Genomic DNA, 27,114 nt, shown 5'->3' on the forward strand with positions numbered 1-27,114 from the left:
GACTCCCACAAGCACACCATTACAGACACACGCCATCACAGACACCACATCATATTTTCACTCATTATTCAAAAAACACCCAAATTATCTTCAAAGCTACATTCTTTTTCAAACATCCTATCCTAAAATATAATAAAATAAATAAAATATAAATTTATATAGCCCTTAGTGTGAGATCCAGGTCCCACCAACATTCATCCGCATCCATCCGGAAATCCGAACGCGTTCGATCAAGATCAATTCATCCGCCTATTCACGTTGGAGATGCTCTAAATAGTTGTGTTTGAGCTCACGCAGGAAAAAAAAAAAGAAAAAAAAAGAAAAAAGAAAGACAGATTTTTTTTTTTTTTACAGAATATATTTTTTTCCGGTTCCGTGTAATTACGCGTTTGCACGCCACCACGGCCGTTTTGATAAAGTAATCATTCTTATATTCATATGGTCCAAAATCTGAATAGTCTACTCTTCTGAATATCAAATTAACAATTTGCAGATAACATTAACATTGACCCACTCACCAAACAGGTCACCTTCCCCTACTCTTCTTCTTCTTTTTACTCTGTCTAACCAGACCAAATCAGTCAATGAAAACACCCCGCTATCCAAACACCAAGATTCATATATAACCATCATCTTCTTCTTCAAACCACACATGTTTTGAAATCTTTTTTTAAAAAATAATATGGCTGGAGATACAAGTGAAGCTACAAGACAACTGGATCAAACACCCACATGGGCAGTTGCAGGTGTTTGTGCAGTCATCATCATTGTTTCCATAGCTTTGGAGAAGATTCTGCACAGAGTTGGAAAGGTACCAATTTTATTTTTATTTTTATTGTTCACCCTAAAATTAGGATGTTAAGATTTTTTTTTTTTTTTTTTTTTTTTTTTTTTTTTTTTTATAAATTTGCTCTATTTAGGTTATACATAAGCTTGATTTTTCATTTTAGTGTTGACCCTAAAATTAGGATGTTAAGAGTTTTAGCTTTTTTTTTTTTTTTAAGATTTTTTTTTGGTTGAAATTTGCAATATATAGGTTATACATGAGCTTGATTTTTCATTTTAGTGTTGACCCTAAAAGCAGGATGCTTAAAGTTTAATAAAGTTTCAGTCTTTATTGCTTTTGTGTGTGTCATGAAGTAATCTTGAATTCTGCACTAGATTTTTTTTTTTTTTTTTTTGAACGGCGAATTCTGCACTAGAATGATCTTTTTCTTACACAGTTTTCCCCGTGCCAGTTTTCTATTTTTTTTTTTAATTTTTATTGCTGACCCTAAAAATAGGATGCTTAGAATTTTAGTTTTTTCAACATGTTTTTTTTTTTATTATTGAAATTTGTCTTATTTAGGTTTGACATGAGCTTGATTTTTTTAATTTAGTGTTGACTGCTTATAGTTTAATAAAAAGTTTCATTCTGTTTTTGTTGTGATTCTTCTATTTTATTATTGACCCTAAAAATAAATTTAATAAAGTTTCAGTCTTTTTTTAATTTTGTTGTGATTCTTGATGAAATCTTGAATTTTGTACTAGAATGATCTTTAGCTTATTTTGAGGTTACTAAAGTAATGAAATTTTTTATCAGTTCTTCACAGATAAGCACAAGAAAGCTTTGTATGAGGCTCTGGAGAAGGTCAAAGCTGGTAAATAGCACAATTTAACTTCAACTTTTATCCCCAAATTTGTCAAGAATTATTATTTTTTTTGGTTATTTTAACGGTTTTCTTTTTTTTTTTTTTTTTTTGGAATGTGTAGAGTTGATGATTCTAGGGTTTATCTCACTGATATTGACTTTTAGTCAGTACTACATCGCAAAAATATGCATCCCGGTTGATGTTGCCGATACAATGTTGCCATGTGCTAAGAGGGATACAGACGAGAAAAAAGAAGAAGGGACCCACCGGTTGCTTCTATGGTATGCGGAAAACCGTAGGTCTTTGGCCGGTGCCTATGCGTCAACCTGCAAGAAGGTAACATAATTGATCAACCTGCAAGAAGATATTATAAATAGTTTACTGGATAAAGTGAAATATGCTCATATAATGTATATATGTGTGGGCGCTTGGGGGGCTAAAGTGAAAGTGCACTAATTTTAACGTTATTTTACTAATTTCGTGAAAATAACGTTAAAAGAGGGGGATGGTTAATCATGCATCATGTGGTGGCGTTGATAGCCGAAAGACAAGGGGGTACATGCACTAATCGGCGTTTGTCTCAATTGCTGAGTGTTATGTGCCTTATGTCCAAGGCTTGATACAAAACTACTATCGAGCCGGGGGTCTCATTGGAAGCAGCCTCTCTATTCCTACGAGGTCGAGGTAAGGCTGTCTACATCTCACCCTCCTCAGACCCTACCTTAGCTTTGCTATTGGTGGGATATACTGAGTATGATGATGATGATGATGATGATGATGATGATGATAAAAAGGCTAACGTGTAAAACAAATGCGACACATGGAGATTTTGGTTGTACGTAGAGCAACGCCCTGCGTACATGAAACTCTCGCGTCACGTTTTTTTAAAGCTAGATACCTTGTGCAATAATGTGTATCGATAGGTGACTGTTGTATTGATATTATGGGTCTTATTTTGACAGGGGAAGGTACCGATTATAACTGTGGATGGGCTGCACCAGTTGCACATACTCATATTCTTTTTAGCGGTTATACACGTTGCATACACTGCTATTACAATGGCTCTCGGGAGATTAAGGGTACATTACATTTACTACCATTTTGTCACTTGTTTTAACCTTTATGCATTGAGTGTAGAGTTTTAGTTGTTTGTTAGAACTCGCTAGTCGCTAGTTGGCCGGTGAGGTAGGGACTAGCGACTACTCGGGATTACTCGAGATTACTCGGGATTAATCGGATCGGAAATTTTATATGTAAATTTTATTATTTTTATAAATATGTATATATATACTCACACATCCATATCAATATAATACTTAAAAAGGTAAAAGTAGTTCAAAATACAAACTAAACTTACATATAAGTCATAACATAACAAGTCTCAGTACTTAAAATTCAAACATTAACAAATAGCTCAAATGTAATCGTCATCCCCGTAGTGTTCAATGATTTCGACACCATCAGACTCGTATTCTATCTCCTCGTCTACTTCATCCTCTTTCTCCGACTCAAATTTTTCGTCATATTAGGGTAAGGGATAAGGAAAATGGGCTAAAGTTGTAATCTTGGGCCTGTTTTGTAAGGATTTCAAATGGGCCGACTAGGGCGACTTGGGCCAACTAGGGCGGCTTTGACCGGCTTTGACCGACTAGCGATTTTTTTACTGATTAGTGAAAAATTACCCAGTAGGAGGCCGACTAGCGACTAGTCGGCGATTAATCGCCGAGTAATCGCGATTTTTGCAACACTGGTATTAGTTCAAGTTTCAAAACGGGTAGGGTTGACCCGCAAACACATTTTTGGTCGAATGTTATAAACAATTAATGAATTATATTGATACAATAATACTAGGTTGTATGAATTAAAACAGACTTTAATTGGCTTTCAACACGTTCTTCATTTAGTTAAATTTGTTCTTTTTACTCAACTGTTTAATTTTGCAGACCGCGCGTGGCTGGAAGCAGTGGGAGGAGGAGACATCATCCCATGACTACGAGTTTACCAATGGTAATTTTATTTTTATCGACTTTTAATAATATTTATATCTAATCTAACTTATAATAAAAGACTCCAAATAATGCCACATGGCATTCTCTCCTTCAACCTCAAAAAATTTATTTATATTTATTTAATAAATTTATTTTAATATTAATATATTAATTAATAACCAATATATAGATATCACTTAATTTTATCTTTATCTTTATCTAAAATTAATAAATAACTTCAATTTTACAATTTAGACCCTTTGTTTTTTTTTTTAACCCAAAGTTTTTCATCTTTTACAATTTAATCCCAACTCTTTTTTATTTTCAATTTTGGTTCACCATACTTTTCATCTTTCCCAAGTTTTTCGTTTCGTTCTAAATTTTGTAAGTTAACGCACCGCAACGTGCGCGTGGTGTTCAACATTTTTTCGTATACTTTTTCCCGTTTAATTGGCCCGTCGCGTCACATCTATTTTTCTGCGTTTGACAAGTTCGTCCAACACGCGGGTCTTGGATGGACTTAGTTATTTTTTTGTATGTTTAACGTTTCGGTTTAATTTCTCAGCAACGAGCGTGCGTGATTCAAAGATTTTACGTCTGTTTTTCGCTCGGCTTTATTTTTTCCCCGTTTTTATTTATTTTGTTTTTACGAGCTTTTTCCGGTGTTTGTGGTCGCTGACAATGGTATAGTATTGCTACTACTTAACACAGTTTTATTATAACCGCTGCAACGCAGGGGCTTAATACTAGTTTAATATATAAAATTACATTTATTCAACCCGTGTAATACACGGGGTTCTAACCTAGTTAACAATAAAGGAAATACCATTGTTGCTGAATTTACCCATGAACTCTAAATAATTCATGGAATTACAGATCCTTCACGATTCAGGCTTACCCACGAGACGTCTTTTGTGAGAGCACATACCAGTTTTTGGACTCGAATCCCGTTCTTCTTTTACATTGTAAGTTGTTGAGTGATCAATGACAAGAAATGGAATAAAAATTGTATATGTTTCGTGTATATTTACACTATACAACGTGATGTATATATTGCACCTCATGCAAGCTTTTTTCATGTAGGGATGCTTCTTCCGTCAATTCTTTAGGTCCGTTAGTAAGGCCGATTATATGACCTTGCGAAACGGATTCATAAGTGTAAGACTTTTGTTTTATTTATCTTTTCCCGTAATTATTTATCTATTTTTTGTTGTTTTCGTATGTGAGATATCGTTCTATGTATTCTTGCAGCTTCATTTAGCTCCAGGAACTAAATTCAACTTCCGAAAGTATATCAAACGGTCATTAGAGGATGATTTCCAAGTTGTCGTGGGAGTCAGGTACAAAAGATTTTGTCACCCGTCACGTAGGGCTGTAAACGAACCGAACGTTCAGCGAACAGTTCGTGAACCGTTCGGCGGGAAGTTCGTTTATGTTTGTTCGATTTGCTTAACGAACGAACACAAACAAAAAAATTTGTTTGGTTAGCTTAACGAACGAACACGAACATAGGTCTCATTCGTTCGACTGCGTTCGTGAACGTTCGGTAATATGTTTGGTTACGTTCGTCCGTGTTCGTTTGATTATATTAAAAAATAATATATAATAAACTTTTTATCTAAACATATTGAAAACTTGAAACCCTATTTTTTTTTAAGTTAGCTAAAATTTGGACATGCTAAGACATTTTTGGGGATAATTATGTCTAAGTTAGTTAAAGTTGATTCATCGTTTGGTGGTGTATTAGACTTCTTGTGTTTTGATTTATCATTTAATGGTTGTATTTAACTACTTATATCCAATCTTTTAAGGATAACAATATTTTTATTTTTTTTATTTTCAAGTTAAATGTTCGTTTGCATTCTTTTGTGTTCACTTGCGTTCGTTTGTGTTCGAGACCAGTGTTCACTTGCGTTCGTTTGTGTTCGAGACCAGTGTTCACGAACTGTTCGTGAACAATTGAATTTCCTTAACGAACAAACACGAACATAAACTTATGTTCGGTATGCGTTTGTGAACAGTTCGCGAACATGTTAATTTCCTTAACGAACGAACACGAACATGGCCTTGTTCGTGTTCGTTCGGTTCGTTTACAGCCCTACCATCACGTTAATCATCATTTTCATCAAGTTATCATGCTTATATTTCCATTAACATGTGTTCGTTCTGAATATTTCAGTCCTGTGCTCTGGGCATCGTTTGTCGTCTTCTTGCTTCTAAACGTTAACGGTAAGTCAACAACACTTTCTGAGTCAAACTGTTACTATTTCTACACACAATTCATATGGATCCTTAACCAACTATTTCGTTTTTATATGTTTGTAAGTTATTGGTAATTTTAAGACATTTCACAAGATGTTTGTAACAATTTTCGATATCAAATTAGAAGTGTAATCTGTTTGACTCAGAAAAAAAGTCAAAAGTCAATCTCTTTCAATACGCCTTGCTTTAAAATCCGCTAAATCTGGCAACTTTTCACCCTCTAAGATCCATATTTCTTGCAGGTTGGCAGACGTTATTTTGGGCATCGCTAGCTCCGTTAGTCGTAAGTGTCACACTTCCACTCGTTTAAAAAATTATCGAAAGATGTAAAAACGTGTAATCCGAACACGACCCATTTAACTGAATTATCTAAACAAGTCAAACGGGTTGACGTTTTAGCGGATTGTAAATGTGCTAAACTAGACAGCGGGTCGACCGTTTTAAATTAAACGGATTGATGGCTCAACATGCTTAATTAAACTGGTTAAACATGTCAACCCGAACATGACCCTTTTATTAAACAGGTTACATATGACAACCGAAAACCTAATCTTTTTTACTGCGCAGATTATCTTAGCTGTTGGAACGAAGCTTCAAGCCATCTTGACAAGAATGGCTCTTGAAATCACGGAAAGACACGCAGTCGTTCAAGGGATTCCTCTCGTACAAGCCTCCGATAAACACTTTTGGTTCTCGAGACCCCGCCTGATGCTCCATCTCATACACTTCGCTTTGTTTCAGGTACTTAGTGAAAATTTGATCAAATATCTGTTTATCCTCATCATGTCACTAACCGTTTTACTTGTGCTCGCAGAATGCATTCCAGTTAACTTACTTCTTTTGGATTTGGGTACGAAACTGATCTTTTTTTTATTATTATTTCTTAGAGTAAACTTCCGTTTTGCTCCCTGTGGTTTGGTCACTTTAACGGTTTTGCTACAAACCTTTAAAAATAGCCATTTTACTCCCTGATGTTTCGGTTTTTTTGCCAGTTTGCTCCCCGCCTCTAACTCCATCTAAATTGTTTGTTTTTCCATTTTGCTGCCCGCAGGGAGCAAACTGTCAACAAAACCAAAACATCAGGGAGTAAAATGGCTATTTTTAAAGGTTTGGGGCAAAACCGTTAAAGTAACCAAACCACAGGGAGCAAAACGGAAGTTTACTCTATTTCTTATTAATTATTGGAATTTTTTATGTGGTAACGTGACGTTGAATTCTTGTGCTTGAACAGTATGAGTATAGCATCAATTCTTGCTTCCATGATAATATGAGACTTGTGATAGTCAAACTTGTTCTAGGGTAAGAATTTTCTCTGCTGGTCAACTTTTGATAGTCAACTCTGGACTGTTTGCTGATTTCGGTTTGTGTTTAATGCAGGGTTTTTGTTTTAATCATGTGTGCCTACATAACTCTTCCTCTATATGCGCTTCTATCACAGGTTCGACAACGAGTCAATTTGAATTATACTTTATTTACAGCAGCAGCCAAACGATGAAACTTAACCAAAAAACAGTCAAAACAGTTACCAATAGAAATCTGTTGTAGTCGTTAAAGAGTTATAGTGACACAAAGAATTTCCAATTTGAAGTTTTGAACCATTGTTTTTATAAAAAAAGTGTCGGGTAAACTAAAAACTCGTTATGAATTTTTTTTACCCTCAAAGTGGGGTGTAAACGAGCTGAGCGAAGCTTAAGTTTGTCTATGCCCGAGCTCGAGATCTATTTCTAAAGCTCGGCTCGTGTGTATTTTGTCAAGCTTGAGCTCGTCCTGGGCTTGGCTTTTTTATTATTTATTAGTTATATAATTATTAGTTTTATTTATAGCATAGTATATATTACTTAGTTATTTTTATTATAATTTTATATAAAATAATAATTTCTATGTAAATATATATGTTTAAGGGAGAGGATCATGAGAAAACTACATCTAAATGAGAAAACTAGAAAACTAACTAAAAAAGCCTAAAAAAAAGCTAAAAAACATGCCAATTTTTTTTTTTACAAATTTTTATAAAAAAATCGCTATTTTTTATATATAAAAAAAATTAAAAAAAAAAAACGTGTACTGCACATGTGCATTATATGCGTACTACACATGTGCATTATATCCGTATTAGTGCACATGTGCAATACAACAAAAAAAATTATTTTTTTGAATTTTATTATTATTTTTTTTTGAAATTTTTTTTTCATACATAAAAAATAGCGATTTTTTTTATAAAAAATTGTAAAATTTTTTTTTTTGGTACGTTTTTTAGGCTTTTTTTAGTTGGTTTTTTTTGGTTTTCTCATTTAAACTAGTTTTCTCATGATCCATCCCCATATGTTTGGTATATTAAATAAAAGTTATATAAATAGCAGGCTCGTTTGGGTTCGCAAGCCTGATCGAGCTTGATAAGCGAAGCTTGGCCTCAAGCTTGTTTATTAAAAAAGCTCCAATAGAGTCTCGAGCTCATTTAAGTTCGGCTCAGTCCAAGCTTTTAGCGAGGCGATCATGAGTAGCTACGAGTGGCCTGGCTCGTTTACACCCCTACCCTCTATTTTTAAGGCGATAAATGAGATTTATACTAGTTTTTTGAAAGAGTATCACGACGACCCAGAAATAGCGACATTTTTCTGTCTGTCACTAATATTCTGTTGCTTAGATTGAATTGTTGGTTACGAACGCATATGCATATGATTTGTTTAACATATGTATATGATTTAAACAAGCTAGCTAGGCACGAGATATATTGACGTGATGGTTTATGTGCAGATGGGGTCGACCATGAAGAAATCCATATTTGACGAACAGACCGCAAAGGCGCTGAAGAAATGGCGAATGGCGGTGAAGAAGAAGCACCGTGGCAAAGGTGGAAGGTCCCCAGGCCCATCGACAGGGACCAGTCTTACCGCCAGCCCGGTTCACTCTATGGCATCGACCATCTACCCGACAGGTGGAGCTATGCTCCACCGTTTCAAGACGACCGGTCACTCCACACGCTCTTTCACATACGACGACACGGATGCATCAGATCTTGAAGCGGAACCACTCACTCCCAAAGATTCTTCTGCTCACTTGCTTGACGTGCGGGTTGATTATCAAAGTGATAACGAGATTGAGTTGGTCGAGTCGGCTCAACAAGATGAAACAAGAAATGAGGATGACTTTTCATTCGTTAAGCCCGCGAAGCCATTGGAATAGTTGAAAAATTGTCGTGGTGCGGATTTATTCTTTTAATTTTTAGTGTGCTTTTATGCCTTAATACCATTTTTATGTAATCTAATACAATGTTTTGAAGGAGTAAATAGGGAAGAGTATTTGGGATGAACCGTCTAATGTGATCGTCGTTATCGGGAAGAGTATCAAAGCAGGCCCATCGACATGGACTGCTTTGATACTCGAAGATGAAGTCAGAGAGATTCCATTAACAGATATCCCAAACATCGGAAATTTCTGATTCGGAATGGATATCCCAAACATCGTTATCGGGTCCGGTTTCTGATACCAATTTTTTTCACACTTCTACGATGGATATCCCAAACATCGAAAATTTCTAATTCGGAATTTTGGTTAAGTCGAGTTAGGCTTCGGATTAAGATTTACACACTCCTACATTCTACCTCATATAAAAGTACTTAAAAATACAATGTTTTAAAATAACTCAAGCCCATTTGGCCAAAAGGGACATGCAACCTAACCCTAAAAGAATAGAAACAAATGCTATAACTTGAAGCTTAGAGCTCTTTTGAACTTTTGATTTCATGAAATCCATAGCAAGGAGATCCACAAGTGCCATATAAATAAGTATCCCCGCCGATGCAGCATTAAGTATCCCTTGGAGGATAAGAGCGAGGTGGCTATTCTCGTCATATGTGTTTGAGATCCCAATCCCGATCGCAATCCCTATGGGAGTTGTAAGGGAAAATAATATGAACAACACTGCCACTTTCCTTACCTTGAATTTGGCCTGCAATATACTACTTTAGAATTGAATATTTTCATGGAAATTGATAACAAATTAACTAAAAAAGAGTTGTAATAGGTACCTCAGTGATGCAACTTCCAAGGCCCATGCCTTCAAACATTTGGTGAAAACTCAAAGCAACAATAAGTGGTTTGATTGTTTTGGGATTGACCGAAACTCCTAATGATATTCCAATTATTACTGAATGTATTACAATCCCAGCTTCCAATACCTTCATCACAATTCTTGATTTTTAGTATAACCATATAACTATTCGCCTAATGGAAACATGGTGTTGGATAAGATCTTGCGATTTTAACCAGTGAGGGTTTAATCCTCATGGTGTACAAGTGTAGTTTATTAGTAGAATTAGGCTATGTCTTGTTGATTAACTAAACCCATTGCCACATCATAGCCACGTCACTGTTACATAAGAACTTAACCATTAACTAAATACTCGTTAACAATGTGTTATTGATTAACTAAAGTAAACACCCAATACCAATAACTAAAAAAAAGATGGCATGTGATTGGTTGAAACATCTATGGGCCCCACAACCAAACCATCTTCCTAATCCTCCGTTAACCCATTAACCAAAACCACATTGACGAGGCCTATTAACAACGGTGTTCCCTCCGTTAACGGCTGAGCTGGCACATTAATGGCTCAGCTCGTTAACGAACAACGTATAATCTTATAAAGTGTTTGAGTTCTTGTTATAATTTTTTTTTTTGGTTAATATCACAACTAGTGATATAGAAAAAATGCCCAAAGAAGTAGTTAATGTACAAATATTCATTTAACTATTAGTATATTATAAGAAATTAATTAGTTTTAGAACTCAAAGAAAAAAACACTTTTTATTTGTTGCCTATTTAAATTCATAAACTTTTACTAAATAGATCTTCATTTCCATAGATGCCACCCTTTGACTAATATTAAAACTATTCTAATATTATGCTTATTATCATATTCATGATTTTATGGGTATTTCAAGATTAGTTTTTGTTGAGAAATTCATTCTTTCTAACCAAAAAACAAGCCCAATTATAGTAACTAAAATCTTCATATGTATTTAACATATTTTATAATAACCACTATTGACCAAAACTCTATTTATATTGGGAAAAAAAATGTTATGTTATATATTTTCCCCGACTCAAACACTTCTGAAAATATTAACAAAATAAAGCATGAACACTTTGGAAGAGGGAGGTCTAAGGTTCAAGTCTCACAGACGACAACAGTAATAAAAAAAAGCATGCGTGTGTACGTACCACCGACATAACTTTGTGATTGACAAGAACTTCCGACGAGCCATGTGCATGACCATGTTCGGTATGTGTATGAACATGCATGTGATCCTCCACCGTGTTGTTATTATAATAATTGGTAATCGCGGTTTCCCCCATCATCACGAGCACTGCGGCTAACATAGCCACAAAATTTGCCAATGGAAAATCACCCCAAGCCGTATCGCCAAGACAAGGGTTTTCCAAGCTCTCATTAGCGTCCGGAAACACATGAACAAAACCCGTTGCTAAAATAACACCAGCCGCAAAGAATTTTACCAACAAGAAGAAGTCACTCGATTTAAACATCTTCCCAAACAAAGGTATACAAACACCAAGGGCACCCGCCGCAAGAATTGAAGCGATGGCGATCAATTTAAATATGAGAGCTTGGGTCTTGTTGGAGTTGTTTAGGTCGCCTGAATTTTCTTCGCATGTACATTCTCCATGAATGCAGATTGGTAAGAGGAAAAGAAGAAACAAGAATTTAACATTCATGGTTTATTGGAGAAGATGAAGAGATATGTGTGATTATTAAGGGTGTGTTATAACAAGTGTGACGGAGAGATATATGTAGGGGTTGAGGAAGACGAGTGAAACTAGAATTGGTTAGATATGTCGACATTATGAATTTATTGAGTTCCGAAATTTGTGTTTTAACTTTCAGTCAATATTCTCAATAAATACTTTCTTTTTAAAGATGTATGGTTAGGATATCGCTAACCGGGTTAGTACTTAGTTTTTTTTTTTTTTGAAGATAACGCAACTTTTATAAACAACCGACGATACCGATACGCTCAAAACGAGCAACAAGTGTCCTGAATACAATGGGTTGGTACTTAGTATCACCTAGTTAATGTTAAAATCTCCTTTGCTTAGTATTTAACACAGAACCTTCAAGTGAAGCAAAACTTTTCACCTCTTCCTTGACCACCAGACCAAGAGATGATTCGTTTCAATCAATAAATACTAATTACTACTCTTTTGATTTCAAATATAAAATTTATATTTATATATGTTTTCGAAATTCAAATGAAAATTTTAACCTTATTAATTACCTAGTTTCCTAAATGATTATTATGTCGACATTAATATATAATGACCATTTAAATGACTAAAAATAACATAATAATACTTAAAATAGTTATTCACTACGGTTATAAACTTATTAGACACTAGTTTATAGACCCGCGCATTACACGTGTTGAATAAAGACAATATGTTACGTAAACCCGTGTAACGCATAGACTATAACCTAGTAACTTAGATAATAATAATTCATTATTATAATAATATAATAATTACGAATAGATAATAATAACAATAGCAATAACAATTTTTCTCATTTGTTCCTAAGTTTCTTTTTTTTGTCATTTTCATCCAACCCATTAACTTCATCAAAAAGGTGAGTTTAATGAGGGACATTTTTATCTTTTTACTTATTTAATTTATTGTTTTTTAATCCAAATAATACCCACCCCATTAGTTTATATAATCGCTTAAATGTGGACTTAAAAAGCTATGTAAATATCTTCTATTTAACTTAATCTTTGTTGATATTATATTACAAAAATAAATTAAAATATAATTTAAATTATATAAAATATAATTTAAATTTTAAACTATATACCATATTCATTTTTATAGGTTTTATTGGCATGACGGTATAAAATTCGTTAAATAAATAGTTATATTTGCAATAAAGTTTTTTTGTGTCGGACACCACATGTGTTATATATTAACAATAATTAGATATTAATCTAATATATTGTTAATAAAATAATAATATTGCTAAATTAAGAGATACATGTGTGTAGTTATTCGCAAACAAATTATTTGGTTAGATTAGAGAATCTAGGTCTACAAGTATATAATCTAATTTGGTTTGATCAGCAATGATTAAAAAATAAAATTTAATGTCACATATGAAAATAAAAATAAATAAATAAAATATACAATAGTATAAGATAAATATTTTTATGTATTACGTATTTATCTATACTTATATATAGATTAATAAATTGGATATATTAATATGATATAATAATAATATGTATTTATTTGTTGTTGTGTATAAATTAATAATTTGTTTATTAATGTGATATAATAATAAGAAGAAGAATATTAATAATAATATTAAAGGAGAGAATGTCACATGGCATTAAGATATAATTTTAAGGAGAGAATGACATGTGCCAATAATATGATTTCTTTTATTAGTATTAGATTAAGTCCAAAAGAGTAAAGTTTTTTAAGGCAACGTTTTCTCCTACTATATTCCACCAATAATCGTACATAAATCTCTTATACCCATATTTGAACCTAGGACCTCACCTTTAAGAGGCTAAGTCTCTATCAAGTGGGTTAGCCCCACATTGGCAAAAAAACGTTAAGTACATAGATGGTCTATGTGGTTTGTGCTAAATAACAGGTTTCAGTACTAACTTTTTTAGTTGCATGCTTGGGTTTATAGTTCTGATTTGTTACGAGTTTTAGTATTAACACTAACTTTTGTTTTGTTTTGTTTTTTTTAATCAAGTAAAATAACAAACATACCATTTTATAATTAGAAAGACCATTTATGTAATTAACTTCATTTTAATCATGATAACTGTCGTAAGGGTCAATCAAAAACCTAATTAAACTACGTAGATAGCGTAAGTATGGTATCGTATCCACAAGGAATTTGTGGTCAGTGTAGAAGATTTTAATGAAAACTAAAATTACCGAACTTGGGAGTTTGATTAATTGATTTTAAAAACAAGAAAACTAATTACAAAAGTTGTGATCAATATGAGAAAAAGCAACCCCCACCCGGAATCCTGATTGTTCGTTTAACACAAAAACCCGTTTATAAATTCAAAACACCACATAGACATGGCCTTGGGATTAATGGATTTGATTAATTATCAGAGATAGTTTTTAACATTCACCATGAAATCTAATAATCCGTTTAGTTATACCAATTACCCACCAAATTGCCAACTCGCTAACAATGCAAGGAAGTTGCCAATACGCTTGATAAAACGACAAATAATTCAAATATAAAGAAACGTTGCACAAATCCAACACGAGTAGTCAAGATTTACCGGTTTACCGAATCCACAAACAAAGTTCAATGAAAAACCATACAATCGTTCATCCGGGCGGGAGCTACAAGTATCTTAGCCACGCATCGTAGTCATTACTGCTTCAAGGTTGATTCGGGAACGATTAAACATCAATAGAAAGCTTGAAAGATGAAAGAATGATGAATAATTCATCCTGGAACTCGTATGTGATGGATGGGACTTGAATAATGAGAATTGGTGATCAATTAACCTATTTTTGGACTTTAAATAATATTTCTCGACGTCAACATCGTCTGCGCGTCGCAGACATATCCTAAAACACCCCCGCGTGTCGCGGGGGTCACCTGCTTGACCAACACGCTTTTAGTTTGACCGACATTAATTTGCAAACTCAGGCGAGTCGCGACACGTTCTCAAGACTCTTCCGTGTGTTATGATATCCAGGTTTGACTATTTAGTTTTCAGCCATGCATCGACTTGTTGGACCTTTCCTTTCAGCTTTGTTTCCTCGTTAACTCTTGTTAGAACCTGTTTAAGCAACGAAACATCAATGTACAATATATATATATATATATATATATATATATATAAACACATATGATTTACTATGTTTAACACGCTAAAACTGACACGAATTATTATAAATTACTACATATTTAGACCCGACATCACATCCCCACACTTTTCTTTTTTCGTCCCGAAAAAATTATATGCAATGGAATCACAAACAGAAACATCGGCATTCAATATATTCGTTTAATTATTAACACATCAAATCCCACGTTAACCAAGATTGCAAGTATATGATCCACCTAAACCCAACCGCCAGCTTCCGAGCCCTTATTCACGATTCATTTAAGTTCAATTAATTATAGTCATCTATTGATCTCACACTCAAAAGACTACAACGCCACCTAATCCCGTTTCAAGCTTATAAGATTAAAAGATAAATAATCTATCGTCTTATATATAAAACTCTTATGCTATTCCGATTAAACTTATGGTGGATAATGGATGATATTGCGAGCTTTTCATGTTTTTGTATACGATCAACTTAGCGGACATACCCCACCCGAGTCACCATCCCAGTGGTTAATGCCATAAGTCTCACATATTTATTTTTCTTTTTCTAACTCCGCCTAGAGGGTATGTGCCACATGAGTCACCATCCCCGTGGCAATACCATAGACTTCGTCAATACACACTAGCTCAAATGGATGGATGGAATATTTTTTTCGGGCGCCACACTGTTTCGGATTTATTTTCACAAAAAGAAACAGATGTGCCAATTTAATCCAAAAAACTTATAAGTTTTTTACTTATGATGTACCTCTTATACTCTTCACAGTTTCAGCTTTGCCATGACTCCTAAGGTGAGAACCCACAAGATTCCTAATTTAAGGTATTTTATATCAATCCTAAAGAACTCTTCAACTGGCTGGGCCTACCCACATATCCTAAATTAGACGTGTGACCGACCGTTTATTATCTCATATATATAGTAATAAAATGCCAACGATCCAATTATACATATCATTTTCCATTTATTGCAAAAACTCCTCGAAACATTTTCTTTTTTTTCAATTTTTTTCGGTTTTTTTTCAATTTTTCAATTTTTTATGACTACGACACGACTACGACACAACTACATAAACGCTAGTCTCCTTCCCCACACTTATTTCCTTCATTGTCCTCAATGGAGCGAGAAACTATCTACGACAAAAAACATCGACTCAACCCGAAACAAAAATACAAACAAAAGAAATAAAAGAGAAATAAAATGGAACAGACTCCCCTGATTTTCCTTTTTATCTGCACTCGCCTAATTCCAAGCCTTCCAAAATGTCACGGGTCCTTTAGTCGCACTCCAAGCTAATATCCCGAACCGTTTAACCACATTCTAGCAACATCATCAACATAACTATATCATATATATCAAATATCCCAACCGGATCACCCTTACATTTTTCCCATAAATATCAAGTATCAGATTTAAGTACAGACCATCATCATTAAGATAACAAAATAAAGGGAAAAAATACACATTAACCCAAAATTTCTGGTGGCTGACGTTGCTAGAACAACCTACTCCACTTCTCCAGTCTCTTTACCTGCATCTACATCCTCCATCTGCTCATCACCCCCAACTGACTGACCAGACTGATGTGGCGGAAACCAATCCGGTATAGCAATCTGCTGCAGCTCCATCATGTATCTCATCATGTTCGACTGCATCGCAAACATGTCAACCATAGTATCATAAACCGTCTCCAAAGTCAATGGACCGAGTCGTGGTAACCTCAACGGGTGCTGTGGTCGTGGTCGCTCAACTCGGGGAACAACAACATGTCGCCTCGTATGATGCCCCGACTGCATGGCCTCAGCTGCAGACATTCCCCTAAGTGGCAACAGCGCCAAAAACTTGACGTGTCGGAGCGTGTACAGATTTTTAACGTATTTTTAGTACCTTTTTTTACTCTTTAATCAAGCTTTAAATTTATAAAACACTATATAAAACTATCACTCTCTACAACACATTAGGGCAAGTGCACCCATCCTTGGCAAAGTATAGTGATAGTAAGATACCAAGGTCATCCAAGGACACAAGAGCTTTTAATACTGATATATCGTCGACGTCTAATCTAACCAAATGTAGAGAATTATTTTTTGTTTTTAAATAAATAAAAATATAGAGACAAAATAGATAAAACAGATAGACAAGATAGAATCACTTGGATCCGACTCATCATTTATGTATCCTTTGATGATTTCCTCGCTTTATGTTTTTTAAGAGATTATTTTAGTTATTGTGACATGTCCCTCTTTTGGAGGCAACGCTACCCTCAACCATATTGGTCTGAGTCAGCAGGGATACAATCCCGCAAGACCGGATTATTGAAAGATAATTAAGTAAGTTATTAATGCAAAAAGTAGCATATCCCTCTTTTGGAGGCAACGCTACCCTCGGCGTAAAAAACTTGATGTGTCATAAATCATAATATGTTGAGTTACTTGCAACCGTTTTATAGGTGGCTGTGTAGACTTCGTGTGATATACAAAAGAGTAGTGGTAGTGTAATAATCCAAACATTAAGTCGTATGAAACATAAAGCTGAAGTCCTGGACATCCCCTAAAGAACAACCACAATCCTACTGAATAACAACAAAAAGTAGCTGATTATCCCAACAATTGGTGCAACTAAAGCATCTATGTCGTCTTTGTTTGATGTCTTCCCACCATTTGCAAAAAAAATAGTTCCTTACATGTTTCTACTACCAAAAGGTGGGCTCTGTTTGCTACAGCCCTGTTCCAAAAAACTTGCTTGTCTTCTTTTGTTATCATATACAATTATTTGTTCATAATGCCTAAAAATATAACGATAAATGATTAGACAAACAATTTATATTAGTTATACCAAATTTTTAAATAACACAACATGATTATGTTTTTACAACATATAACTAATCTCCATCAACAAAAAAGGAGGCTATAGAGTCTACCAGCCATATATTGTAATATTAAAACAAAGGTTACAAGTTTACATGTTTTTCTTTCTCTTATATTCCTTCTGTTTTAGTTTCTATTGCTTTCATTTTTTTACTTTTAAGAAAATTAGAGTGTAAAAAAAACTATAAATCTTACAACATCTCTCCGTATTTCCTCAAGCTCTTTAGAAGATTTTGCAGAGAACTTCTCTTCATAGTACCTCTCTTTCCACCCGGGCACTCCCAGTTTCGTCTGACATCAAGAAAATATTAAAGATAAGTAATGCACTCATCGTAAGCAAAAAATATAGACTTTCTATGCATCTCTAATCACCTTATCTCCGTCTGGCTCGTCAGAATAAAAGCATCAGATTTCTCACGATGTATCTCCTTCAGTTTTGTTTTCAGTTCTTCTTTGTTGTCAAGTACCTAGAAATTAGTAACAGTTATGACAATAAAATCTCTTATCCACCACATATAAAAAAGTTCTTCAGTTTAGATTTACGGGAAACATATATAATCTCTTTCAAAGCTACACTCAACTTCAACTATGGCAGCACCAACAGTAGACCTGGAAGAGCTACGTGTAAGTTTTTGGGGTCATAGTGGCTCGGGTAGCCTTAGATTGGTATGGTGATGATGAAGGCCCAGAATCAAGTCATGAGCCATGAAACCACCCAACTGCAACTAATGATTCAGGTTCTGATTCTGGTCTAGCATCAACTCCTATTGTTTTTTAAGATTTCGCTTGAGCTTTGTCTCGTTTTATCCTCTCGCCTTGCCTCTGAACAAAACGTTTAAGAAGTAGACATTAAAACGGTTCAACCTTTTCAAAAACGTATTAATATATAAATCATGTTTTTTAACCTGATGCAACCTCTATACTATAAGAAAGAAAATCAACATAAACATATAACAAAAGATAGTCACCTTGCTTCCATTAGTTAGATACATGTTCAAGGTCCTGAACTCCTTTTTATATACGTGTAAAAGTAAATGTCACACCCGCTTAGAGGCGGAAGCGCGAGGTGTGATCGTGATTGATTCTCATTGCATACGAATAAGTAAACATACTACATGAATAAAACAACTCTAAATGCCATTCATAGATTCATGTTTTAAACATAAGTTAAGTAAAGTGTTTACATCACTTTCAAAAGATAACAAGTTTAAAAGTTTACCTCAAATTTCAAAATTCTAAATGTTCAAGGATTTACTCCTCATGTCACCGCAAAGGGACGGGATATGATAATAAATCCTACAAAAGTGGCATGGAGTGTAGACACATGACTTCTTGAAACATAAACCCGCAAAGCTTCCACTATCTTCCTGAAATACATGTAAGTCTGAAAAATCGTCAACAAAGTTGGTGTGAATTCATGCAGTTAATTTGTATAAAACGTATGAGTTGTATTCGTATGAAATATGGTATGTAATTGTAAAAATGAGATAAGTTGTAAATTGTAAATGTAAATAAGGAAATCGAGATCGCTAATGTTTAGCTAGGACATTAACATGTGTGACGACATGGGAAGCATCCAAACCTAGGCGATTTATACATCAGTTACCCTTCGACTGTGACCCAAAAGCACTCTTCCGTGTGGGTCAATGTGGACCAAGAGTGAGGCTGCCAATACCTGCTAGATCTTACCTTTTGCTCCTTGGTCTAAATTTAGATTAATGGTTCTTACATATACCCTACTTGCACATGATCTATTGTATCATTCCTTAGTTTTTAACATACCATTGTACATGTATTTTACCCAAAGTTTTGAAAACAAGAAAATGTTTAAAAGTGGGGACATGAACTTGCTGTTTTGCGTCTTCGTGCGTCTTAAACTTCACTGGTCTCTTCTTGGTTTGGGACGTAACCTATAAGTGTTCTACATATGTTAATATCTAAACTTATGATTTACTATGTACAAGTTGTCCATCTTGTTTTATGTATTTGTTTTGTTTTAGATGTATATGTTCTTGAATTGTTAATATATATTTTACAAATATATATAGAGTTTCGTATACTTGTGAGTTGTGTTAAGGGATTTAGTTCTTATTGTGGCTTCGTGCCTCGCACGAGTAAGATGTGCATGTCCGAGACATGTGTGGGCCGTGCCCATTATAGTCAGGTAACACCCGTTCGTCGCGTTATCATTAATTTAAATTGTGTTTTGTATTTATATGTATTTTATTCTGAAATAAATAATAAATATATATATATATATATTGAATTTAAATGCGATAAGTGTTAAAAATAATATATTTTTAACTTGTCCTCATATACTTATACTTGTATTATTTTCCAAAATAATTATAAGTGATTTGTTAAATAATATTTTATTTCTAAGTATAAGTATCCTTGAAATCTTACCAAGTGTATACTTAGGCAAGTATACATGTATTTAAGTATAAATACTCATGTATTGAGTATTAGATGTCAAAAATCACTCCTTATGGTTTTTATACTTTTCGGAATTATATTTCTTAAAAATAATATATTTTTAAGGCTTGTTCGAAAAATATATATATTTTTGTCATGCTTGTTATATATATATATATATATATATATATATATATATATATATATATATATATATATATATATAGGGAGAAAATCATGCGAGAACCACCTCTTATTGTGAGAACCGCGAGAACCAATGTGAACACACAAAAAATGCCTAAAAATAGCTAAAGATCACACAAAATTTTTTTTTTGAATTTTTTAATATTTTTTATAAAAAAATCGCTCCTTTTCGAAGCCAAAATTTTTTTTTTTAAAATTAAAAAAAAAAATTTTTCAAAAAATTTTTTTTTTTTTGCTTCTAAAAGTAGCGATTTTAACATAAAAAATATTAAAAAATTCAAAAAAAAAATTTAGATTTTTTTTTTGATTTTTTTAGGTTTTTTGGGGGTTTAGTTTTTAGCATTTTAGCTTGGGGGGGGGGGGTTAGGTTTTTGGGGGGTGGGGGAGGGGGGTTTAGGTTTTTTTGGGAGGGGGGGTGGGGTTAGGTTTTTTTTTAGGTTTTTTTAGCATTTAGCTTGAGGGGGGGTAGGTTTTTTTTTTTTTTGGGGAGGGGGGTGGGGGTTAGGTTTTTTTAGGTTTTTTTAGCTATTTTAGGTTGTGTTCACATTGGTTCTCAAGGTTCTCACAATAAGGGTGGTTCTCGCATGAGCCCCTCCCTATATATATATATATATATATATATATATATATATATATATATATCACTTATATATACATATATATAGGACAAAGATCCGTTAGTAACCACCCTTTATTGCGAGAACCGCGAGAACCAATGTGAACACAACAAAAAATGCTTAAAAATAGCTAAAAAACACACAAAAATTTTTCTTTTTTTTTTTAGTATTTTTTTGTAAAAAAATCGCTACTATAAGTAGCCAAAGAAAAAAAAATTAAAATTAAAAAAAATTGAAATTAAAAAAAAAATTGGCTACTAAAAGTAGCGATTTTAACATAAAAAATATTAAAAAATTAGATTTTTTTTTACTTTTTTAGATTTTTTTTTTAGATTTTTTTAGGTTTTTTGGGGGTTTAGTTTTAGCATTTTAGCATGGGGGGGGGGGTTAGGTTTTTTTAGTTTTTTTTTATGTTTTTTTAGCTATTTTAGGTTGTGTTCACATTGGTTCTTGCAATAAAGGTGGTTCCCGCATGAACTTTACCCTATATATATATATGTATATATATATGTATATATATATATGTATATATATATATATATATGTATATATATATATATGTAGGCTAAGTATCTATGGAAAACCCATTTAATCAAGAAAACTTGGCAAACCTTAATTGTGTGGTCAAGATTGATCCACATCATCTTTTTAAAACACATGTTAAAAGGGCATATTTGTCATTTGATCAAGCTATCATTTCACTTTCTTCCCAATCCCATCAACTCATTTATTACCCATCATTTCATTCTCCCTCTTTCTTCTTTCTTCTTCTTTTAGAATTCAAAAAATATCATTCTATCTCTTTCTTCTTCTTCTGTAAATTCACCATCATCATCATCATCATCATTCATTCTCTCTCTCCATGTTTCAAAATAAACACCAAGAACACGCACAAAGTTGTTGTTTATGAGGGGAGAAGCTGATATGTTTAGAGAGAGAAAGCTGTTTTCTAGAGTGAGAAACAACAATCTTCATCATGTTCATCAAGAACACCAAGAACACGCATACAAGTGTGTGTGTGTGTGAGAAAGAGAGAGAAAGTTGTTGTTTATGGTGGGAGAAGCTGTTGTGTTTAGAGAGAGAAAGTTGATTTCTAGAGTGAGAAACAACAATCTCCATCATCTTCATCAAGAACACCCAGAACACATATACAAGTGTGTGTGAGAGAGAAGTAAGTGTTTTAACATGTTCATCTCTTGAGTTTCTTGTCTGAATGGTTTTTTGAACTTTTTGTAGTGTTTATTTTGAAAATCATTTCATGCGTGATTTTTTTTTGTTCAAATGGTTGTTAATAAGTTTTTGTGTGTGAGAGAGAAGCAAGTGTTTTAACATGTTCATCGTGATTATCTATTGAGTTTCTTTTCAGAATGGTTTTTTTAACTTTTTGTAGTGTTTTATTTTGAAAATCATTTCACGCATGATTTTTTTGTTCAGATGGTTGTTAATAAGTTTTTGTGTGTTCGAAGTGTTCTAGTAATGGTTAAATGTTCATGTATTTTGCAGGTTTTTGATGGTAGATAATTAGTTTGAAAATTCATGTTAAATTTCTATGTTGTATTTCTCTCTTCAAAGTGTATTGATATTTTTTATGAAGATTAATGTTAAATTTCTAAATTGTTTGTCCAGCGATTTTGAGTTAATGATTGCTTTTAGTTGTTACATGTGTTACAACGTTAAAGTTACACATGAGTATAGTTGTTACATGTGTTACAACGTTAAGGTCACACATGAGTATACACGTTATACGTCTTTCATATAGTTGTTACATGTGTTACAACATTAGGGTTACACATGAGTATGCATGTATATATTTTCATAAGTTTAAAGGTTTACATTTTTTCATTTCTGCATGTGTTCAACATATATTGCCCCGAAGTATAACACATGTTACAACATACAGGATAAACATTTTAGAATGTAGCTGGCAGGAATGTAGCTAGCAGAAGTGTAACATATGTAACAAAATAAAAGGATAAATAGATTGTATATATTATAAAAAACATTACCATCAAACTTAAACTTAACATAAGTGTTTTATATGAATTTAAATATATAAAAGCATCCAAAAACTATCATACAGGACAAACACTAGAGAGGTAACACATGTATAGCCACGTTACACATGTTACATAGGAGATTAATAAGTTTTAACTATAGAAGATTAATATTGATGTACTTGTTTTGTTCACAGGTGAAAAGATGTTTTATGTTCAAGATGAAGATGGTTATCAAGAAGCGATGCCCGCCGAAGGATTAAAACGCACCATCAGGTTTTCATGGTGACGATGGTGTGTTTTTTGGTTGGCTGCTATGTGTTGTGAAGATGGATGTTGTTGTGAATACCATTTTTAGAAGCATTACAACTATTGATATAAAATTCATTTTTATTTTCATTGTTAGTATGCCCATTTTTGGATGAATATGGATGTTGTTGTGAAGGCAATTTTTTTTGGATGCAACAACTATATGTAACATGTGTAACCTTGACGTTGTAACACATGTAACACCTATATGTAACATGTGTAAGATGGCTTACATTTGTGTTAATAAGTTTAACACATGTTATATGTTTAAGTTTTTATAAAAAAGTTAGTTACCTTTAAGTATGATTGTAATGTGTGCAATTACTAACAACCCATGATGAAAAGTGACTTTTGTTTTGATTAACATTTGTAACTGGTGTTGGACGTAACATGTGTAACCTATTTGAGAGGTAACTAACTAATAGCAAAGAATGACCTGATAAAATATTGGTCATATCATTCCTTTGGTACATGTGTTACATACGTTAAAAAGGAAACGTTACATATGTACAATGGTTTTTATATATGTAACATGTTTAATGAAAAATAATAAACTACTATTAAACGCATGAGCTATTGAGTATCATTAATTAGAAAGTCAAAACATCTAACACATTACAATCATCTTAAACATTACAATCTAAAAAATATTACAATCTTAAAGAATACTTGTTTACCAATTGACGTGACATTTTGGATGATGTAATGCAGTTACATATGTAATTTAACTAAGTTTTAATTGGCACCTAAGGTTGCACATATGTAACCCATGTTTTTTAACATGTGTTACACTAGAGGGTAACACATGTATAGTCATGTTATACATGTTACATACAGTGTTTACACGTGTTACAACATCAAGGATACATATGTTTCATATAGTTTTTACAACCAAAAATGGCCTTCACGACAACATCCTTCTTCATCCATAATGCAACATGTGTAACAACGTCCAAAACTGTTGCTTCGTTTCTAGTATATAACGTGTGTGACATGGCGATCGTCAGAAAACACATAAAAGCCACATGTAACTTGTAACATGATATAGAACCAAGTATCGGTTTACTATGGATACGATGTAACACATGTTACAAACAACATGTAACATGTGTAACAATGCTAAAAAGTGTTGCATTTATTGTATAACGTGTGTGGCATGACGTATATCATGTAAAAAGTGAATGTTATGCATATTTACGGGTTGAGATTTTATAAAAGTTAGTTTCCCTATCCCACTATTGAGATTTTATATGCACCCGAAGTCCTATTTTTTCCAACCTCGCCATTAGATTTTATAAAAGTTAGTATCCCCAGTTATATTACATACATAAAAGGAAGTTGATTTTAGATCAATACATAACCGACATGTGTATTGTTCAAATTGCTAGTAATGTATGCAACTACTGAGAATGTGGGACTGGTGTAACAAAATAAAGGGACAAATAGATTATATATATTAAAGGAACAAAATTTATGTAACATGTGTTACGAGTTATACATGGACAATTACATCATTGTTAATCTTGTATAGTTAAATTTATCAACGCAAACATAACAACATTTATGTAACATGTGTTACGAGTTATACATGGACCCAAAGGGGGCTACACATATGTACCACATGTTTGGAACTTGTGTTACATTAGAGTGGTAACACATGTATAACATGTGTTACGTGTTACACATGTGTAAAATTTTTGTTGTAACACATGTAACAACCATATGTGACATGTGTAACATGGCTATACATGTGTTACCCCCTAGTATAACACACACAAACAGTTACCCAATAACTTGCGTAATATGATGTAGCAAAATAAACACATGGATACGCTGAATGTTACACATATTCCGAATACATTATGAAGTTTCTAAAGGTAACACATGTTATAACATATACGATAAAAAAAACCCCAAACAAGCTACATATAGGGGCTTACACATATGTAGCACATATTTGTAACTTGTGTAACACTATAGTGTTAACACATGTATAACATGTGTTACGTGTTATACATATGTAAACTTTTTGTTGTAACACATGTAACAACTATATGTGACATGTTAACATAGCTATACATGTGTTACCCCCTAGTATAACACATAAAAACAGTTACTATTCAGATCAAAAGCCCCAAACAAACAACCAAACCCACAAAAAACAGTTAATATTCAGATCAAAAGCCTCAAACAAGCAACCAAACCAAACACAACTTTTTATTTGTAAAATAAACGAGATCATCAACGATTAGATTATGAACTTTTCAAAGGTAACGAATATATATCAACAATAACATTCATTATCACAATTCTAAAAAAATTAATCCCTTTAAAACAAAAAAAAACCCTACAAACTATCAAATCTATTTTACCAATACACACACAAAATCATTCAACTTTTACCAAACAAATAACATTAAGACATGGAACCAGTCCATGTCATACGTGTGTGTGTTCTTGGTGTTCTAACAACCTTCTCTCTCTAAAAACCCATGTAACCAAACGATTTCTGACCTTCTTCTCTCACACACACTTGTGTGTGTGTTCTTGGTGTTCTAACAACTTTCTCTCTCTAAAAATCCATGAACCAAATGATTTCTAGCCTGCTTCTCTCTCACACACTTGTGTGTGTTCTTGGTCTTGGTGTTCTAATAACTTTCTCTCTCTAGAAACACATGCAACCGAATGATTCAGGCCTGCTTCTCTCTCACACACTTGTGTGTGTGTTCTTCATAAACACGAAGGAGAATCTTGTTTCTCTTTCTCTCACACACTTGTGTGTATGGTTTTGGTGTTTCTCTTTCTTTAATAATAACGATTCAGGCTTGCTTCACACACACACACACTTGTGTGTGTGTTCTTGGTGATTGAAACATGAAGAAAGAGAGAGGATGAGAGAATGGATGATGATGATGGTTTGATGGTGAATGTAGAGATAGAATGATATTAATGAAATGAAAAGTAATGATGGGTTTTTCTAGAAAAAAGTGGGTGTGTATGTGTCAGGAAGAAAAAGAGATCTTTTTGTTATTCCAATAATACCCTTAGATCCACTTTTTGTACTTTAAAGATATTTAATTTAAATATAAAAGACAACAAAAAATAGGAGCCATTGATCAAAGATAATGGATGGTGAGGATGAGGTTTACTAGGTTTTCTTAGTACAAATAAGTTTTCTATAAATCCATGCCCTATATATGTATATATATATATATATTTGTCCAAATACTTGTCCAAATGTCCAAAGTCCATGAATTTGATAAGGAATATATATATATAAATATATATTTTGGTATTTTTGTCCATACACCCATGTATGGGTGATTATGTATGTATTGTTTATAAATAATTCCTTGTGTATTTTTAAGTGTACTTGGTTTTTATACTCCTTTGGAGTATTTAGTGTATTTTAAGTTCCTAGATATACACTAATATATATTTACACATAATATACACATAGCACATAATTTTGGTGACCACTAAATATATATTTTTTTTCTAAAAATATACATATTTATACTTGTTTTAATTCTTGAAGAAAACTCTATCTCTTAACTTGTATTTTTGTATGAAAATTAGGGGAAAGCCATGTTTTAGTTTCTTGAACATTTTAGTAGAAAAAGTCTTGCAAACTTTATATTTTTCTAAGTGTCAAAATTTTATAAAAAATTTGACATACTTTCCCATAAAAATTGAGGTTTTCCCATGTTTTAAAACATGTGTTTATTTTCTTTTAAACATCAAAACTCAAGCTTCAACAATTTTGCAAGTAAGAACTGTCACACCAAGTGTTGTAAAAGTCGGATTCCAAGGCCGAGTACTCGGCGAGTACTCGGTCCTCGGAACCCCTCCGAGGCGACTTCCTCCTAGGCGGACTCAATTAGTCGGCCTCGGTTAAACACGGCACCTAGTTGGCCTAGTCGGCGCCTAGTCGGAC

General features: G+C 33.3%; 3 protein-coding genes across 3 annotated transcripts in view; 1 reads left to right on the plus strand and 2 right to left on the minus strand.

The window, feature by feature from the left end:
• Positions 1 to 265: 265 nt before the first annotated feature.
• On the plus strand, positions 266 to 9,191 carry LOC110912452 (MLO-like protein 10). Its single transcript, XM_022157162.2, has 15 exons — positions 266 to 811; positions 1,583 to 1,640; positions 1,753 to 1,967; positions 2,594 to 2,710; positions 3,575 to 3,638; positions 4,496 to 4,584; positions 4,703 to 4,777; positions 4,871 to 4,959; positions 5,799 to 5,848; positions 6,124 to 6,164; positions 6,449 to 6,622; positions 6,696 to 6,731; positions 7,113 to 7,180; positions 7,259 to 7,319; positions 8,636 to 9,191. The coding sequence occupies exons 1-15, from the start codon at positions 683 to 685 to the stop codon at positions 9,062 to 9,064; spliced, it is 1,695 nt and encodes a 564-aa protein (XP_022012854.1). The 5' UTR covers positions 266 to 682; the 3' UTR covers positions 9,065 to 9,191.
• Positions 9,192 to 9,524: 333 nt separating this feature from the next.
• LOC110912454 (probable zinc transporter 12) lies at positions 9,525 to 11,781 on the minus strand. The gene is made up of 3 exons (XM_022157163.2): positions 11,106 to 11,781; positions 9,910 to 10,059; positions 9,525 to 9,830 (listed from the first exon to the last, which is right to left on the minus strand). The coding sequence occupies exons 1-3, from the start codon at positions 11,616 to 11,618 to the stop codon at positions 9,525 to 9,527; spliced, it is 969 nt and encodes a 322-aa protein (XP_022012855.1). The 5' UTR covers positions 11,619 to 11,781.
• A 5,669-nt stretch (positions 11,782 to 17,450) lies between these two features.
• LOC110914191 (putative F-box protein At5g50220) overlaps positions 17,451 to 27,114 on the minus strand; it is a 56,007-nt gene continuing 46,343 nt past the window's right edge. Inside the window, exons 3-5 of the mRNA XM_022159003.2 lie at positions 18,011 to 18,105; positions 17,834 to 17,929; positions 17,451 to 17,556 (exon numbers count right to left, since the gene is read on the minus strand). Of these exons, the coding sequence (XP_022014695.2) occupies positions 17,451 to 17,556; positions 17,834 to 17,929; positions 18,011 to 18,105 (297 nt within the window). The remainder of the gene's footprint in view (positions 17,557 to 17,833; positions 17,930 to 18,010; positions 18,106 to 27,114) is intronic.

The sequence above is a fragment of the Helianthus annuus genome, chromosome 15, assembly GCF_002127325.2.
Source record: "Helianthus annuus cultivar XRQ/B chromosome 15, HanXRQr2.0-SUNRISE, whole genome shotgun sequence".
Lineage (NCBI taxonomy): Eukaryota > Viridiplantae > Streptophyta > Magnoliopsida > Asterales > Asteraceae > Helianthus > Helianthus annuus.

Excerpts from the sequence above, each read along its gene's own strand:
- LOC110912452 (XM_022157162.2), top strand. The coding sequence starts at position 683 with ATGGCTGGAGATACAAGTGAAGCTACAAGACAACTGGATCAAACACCC. Across the intron at positions 6,165-6,448 it reads CATCGCTAGCTCCGTTAGTC|ATTATCTTAGCTGTTGGAAC; the intron begins GTAAGTGTCACA and ends TTTACTGCGCAG. Across the intron at positions 7,181-7,258 it reads ATAGTCAAACTTGTTCTAGG|GGTTTTTGTTTTAATCATGT; the intron begins GTAAGAATTTTC and ends TGTTTAATGCAG.
- LOC110912454 (XM_022157163.2), bottom strand. The coding sequence starts at position 11,618 with ATGAATGTTAAATTCTTGTTTCTTCTTTTCCTCTTACCAATCTGCATT. Across the intron at positions 10,060-11,105 it reads ATCACAAAGTTATGTCGGTG|GTATTGGAAGCTGGGATTGT; the intron begins GTACGTACACAC and ends ATTGTGATGAAG. Across the intron at positions 9,831-9,909 it reads TTGGAAGTTGCATCACTGAG|GCCAAATTCAAGGTAAGGAA; the intron begins GTACCTATTACA and ends AGTATATTGCAG.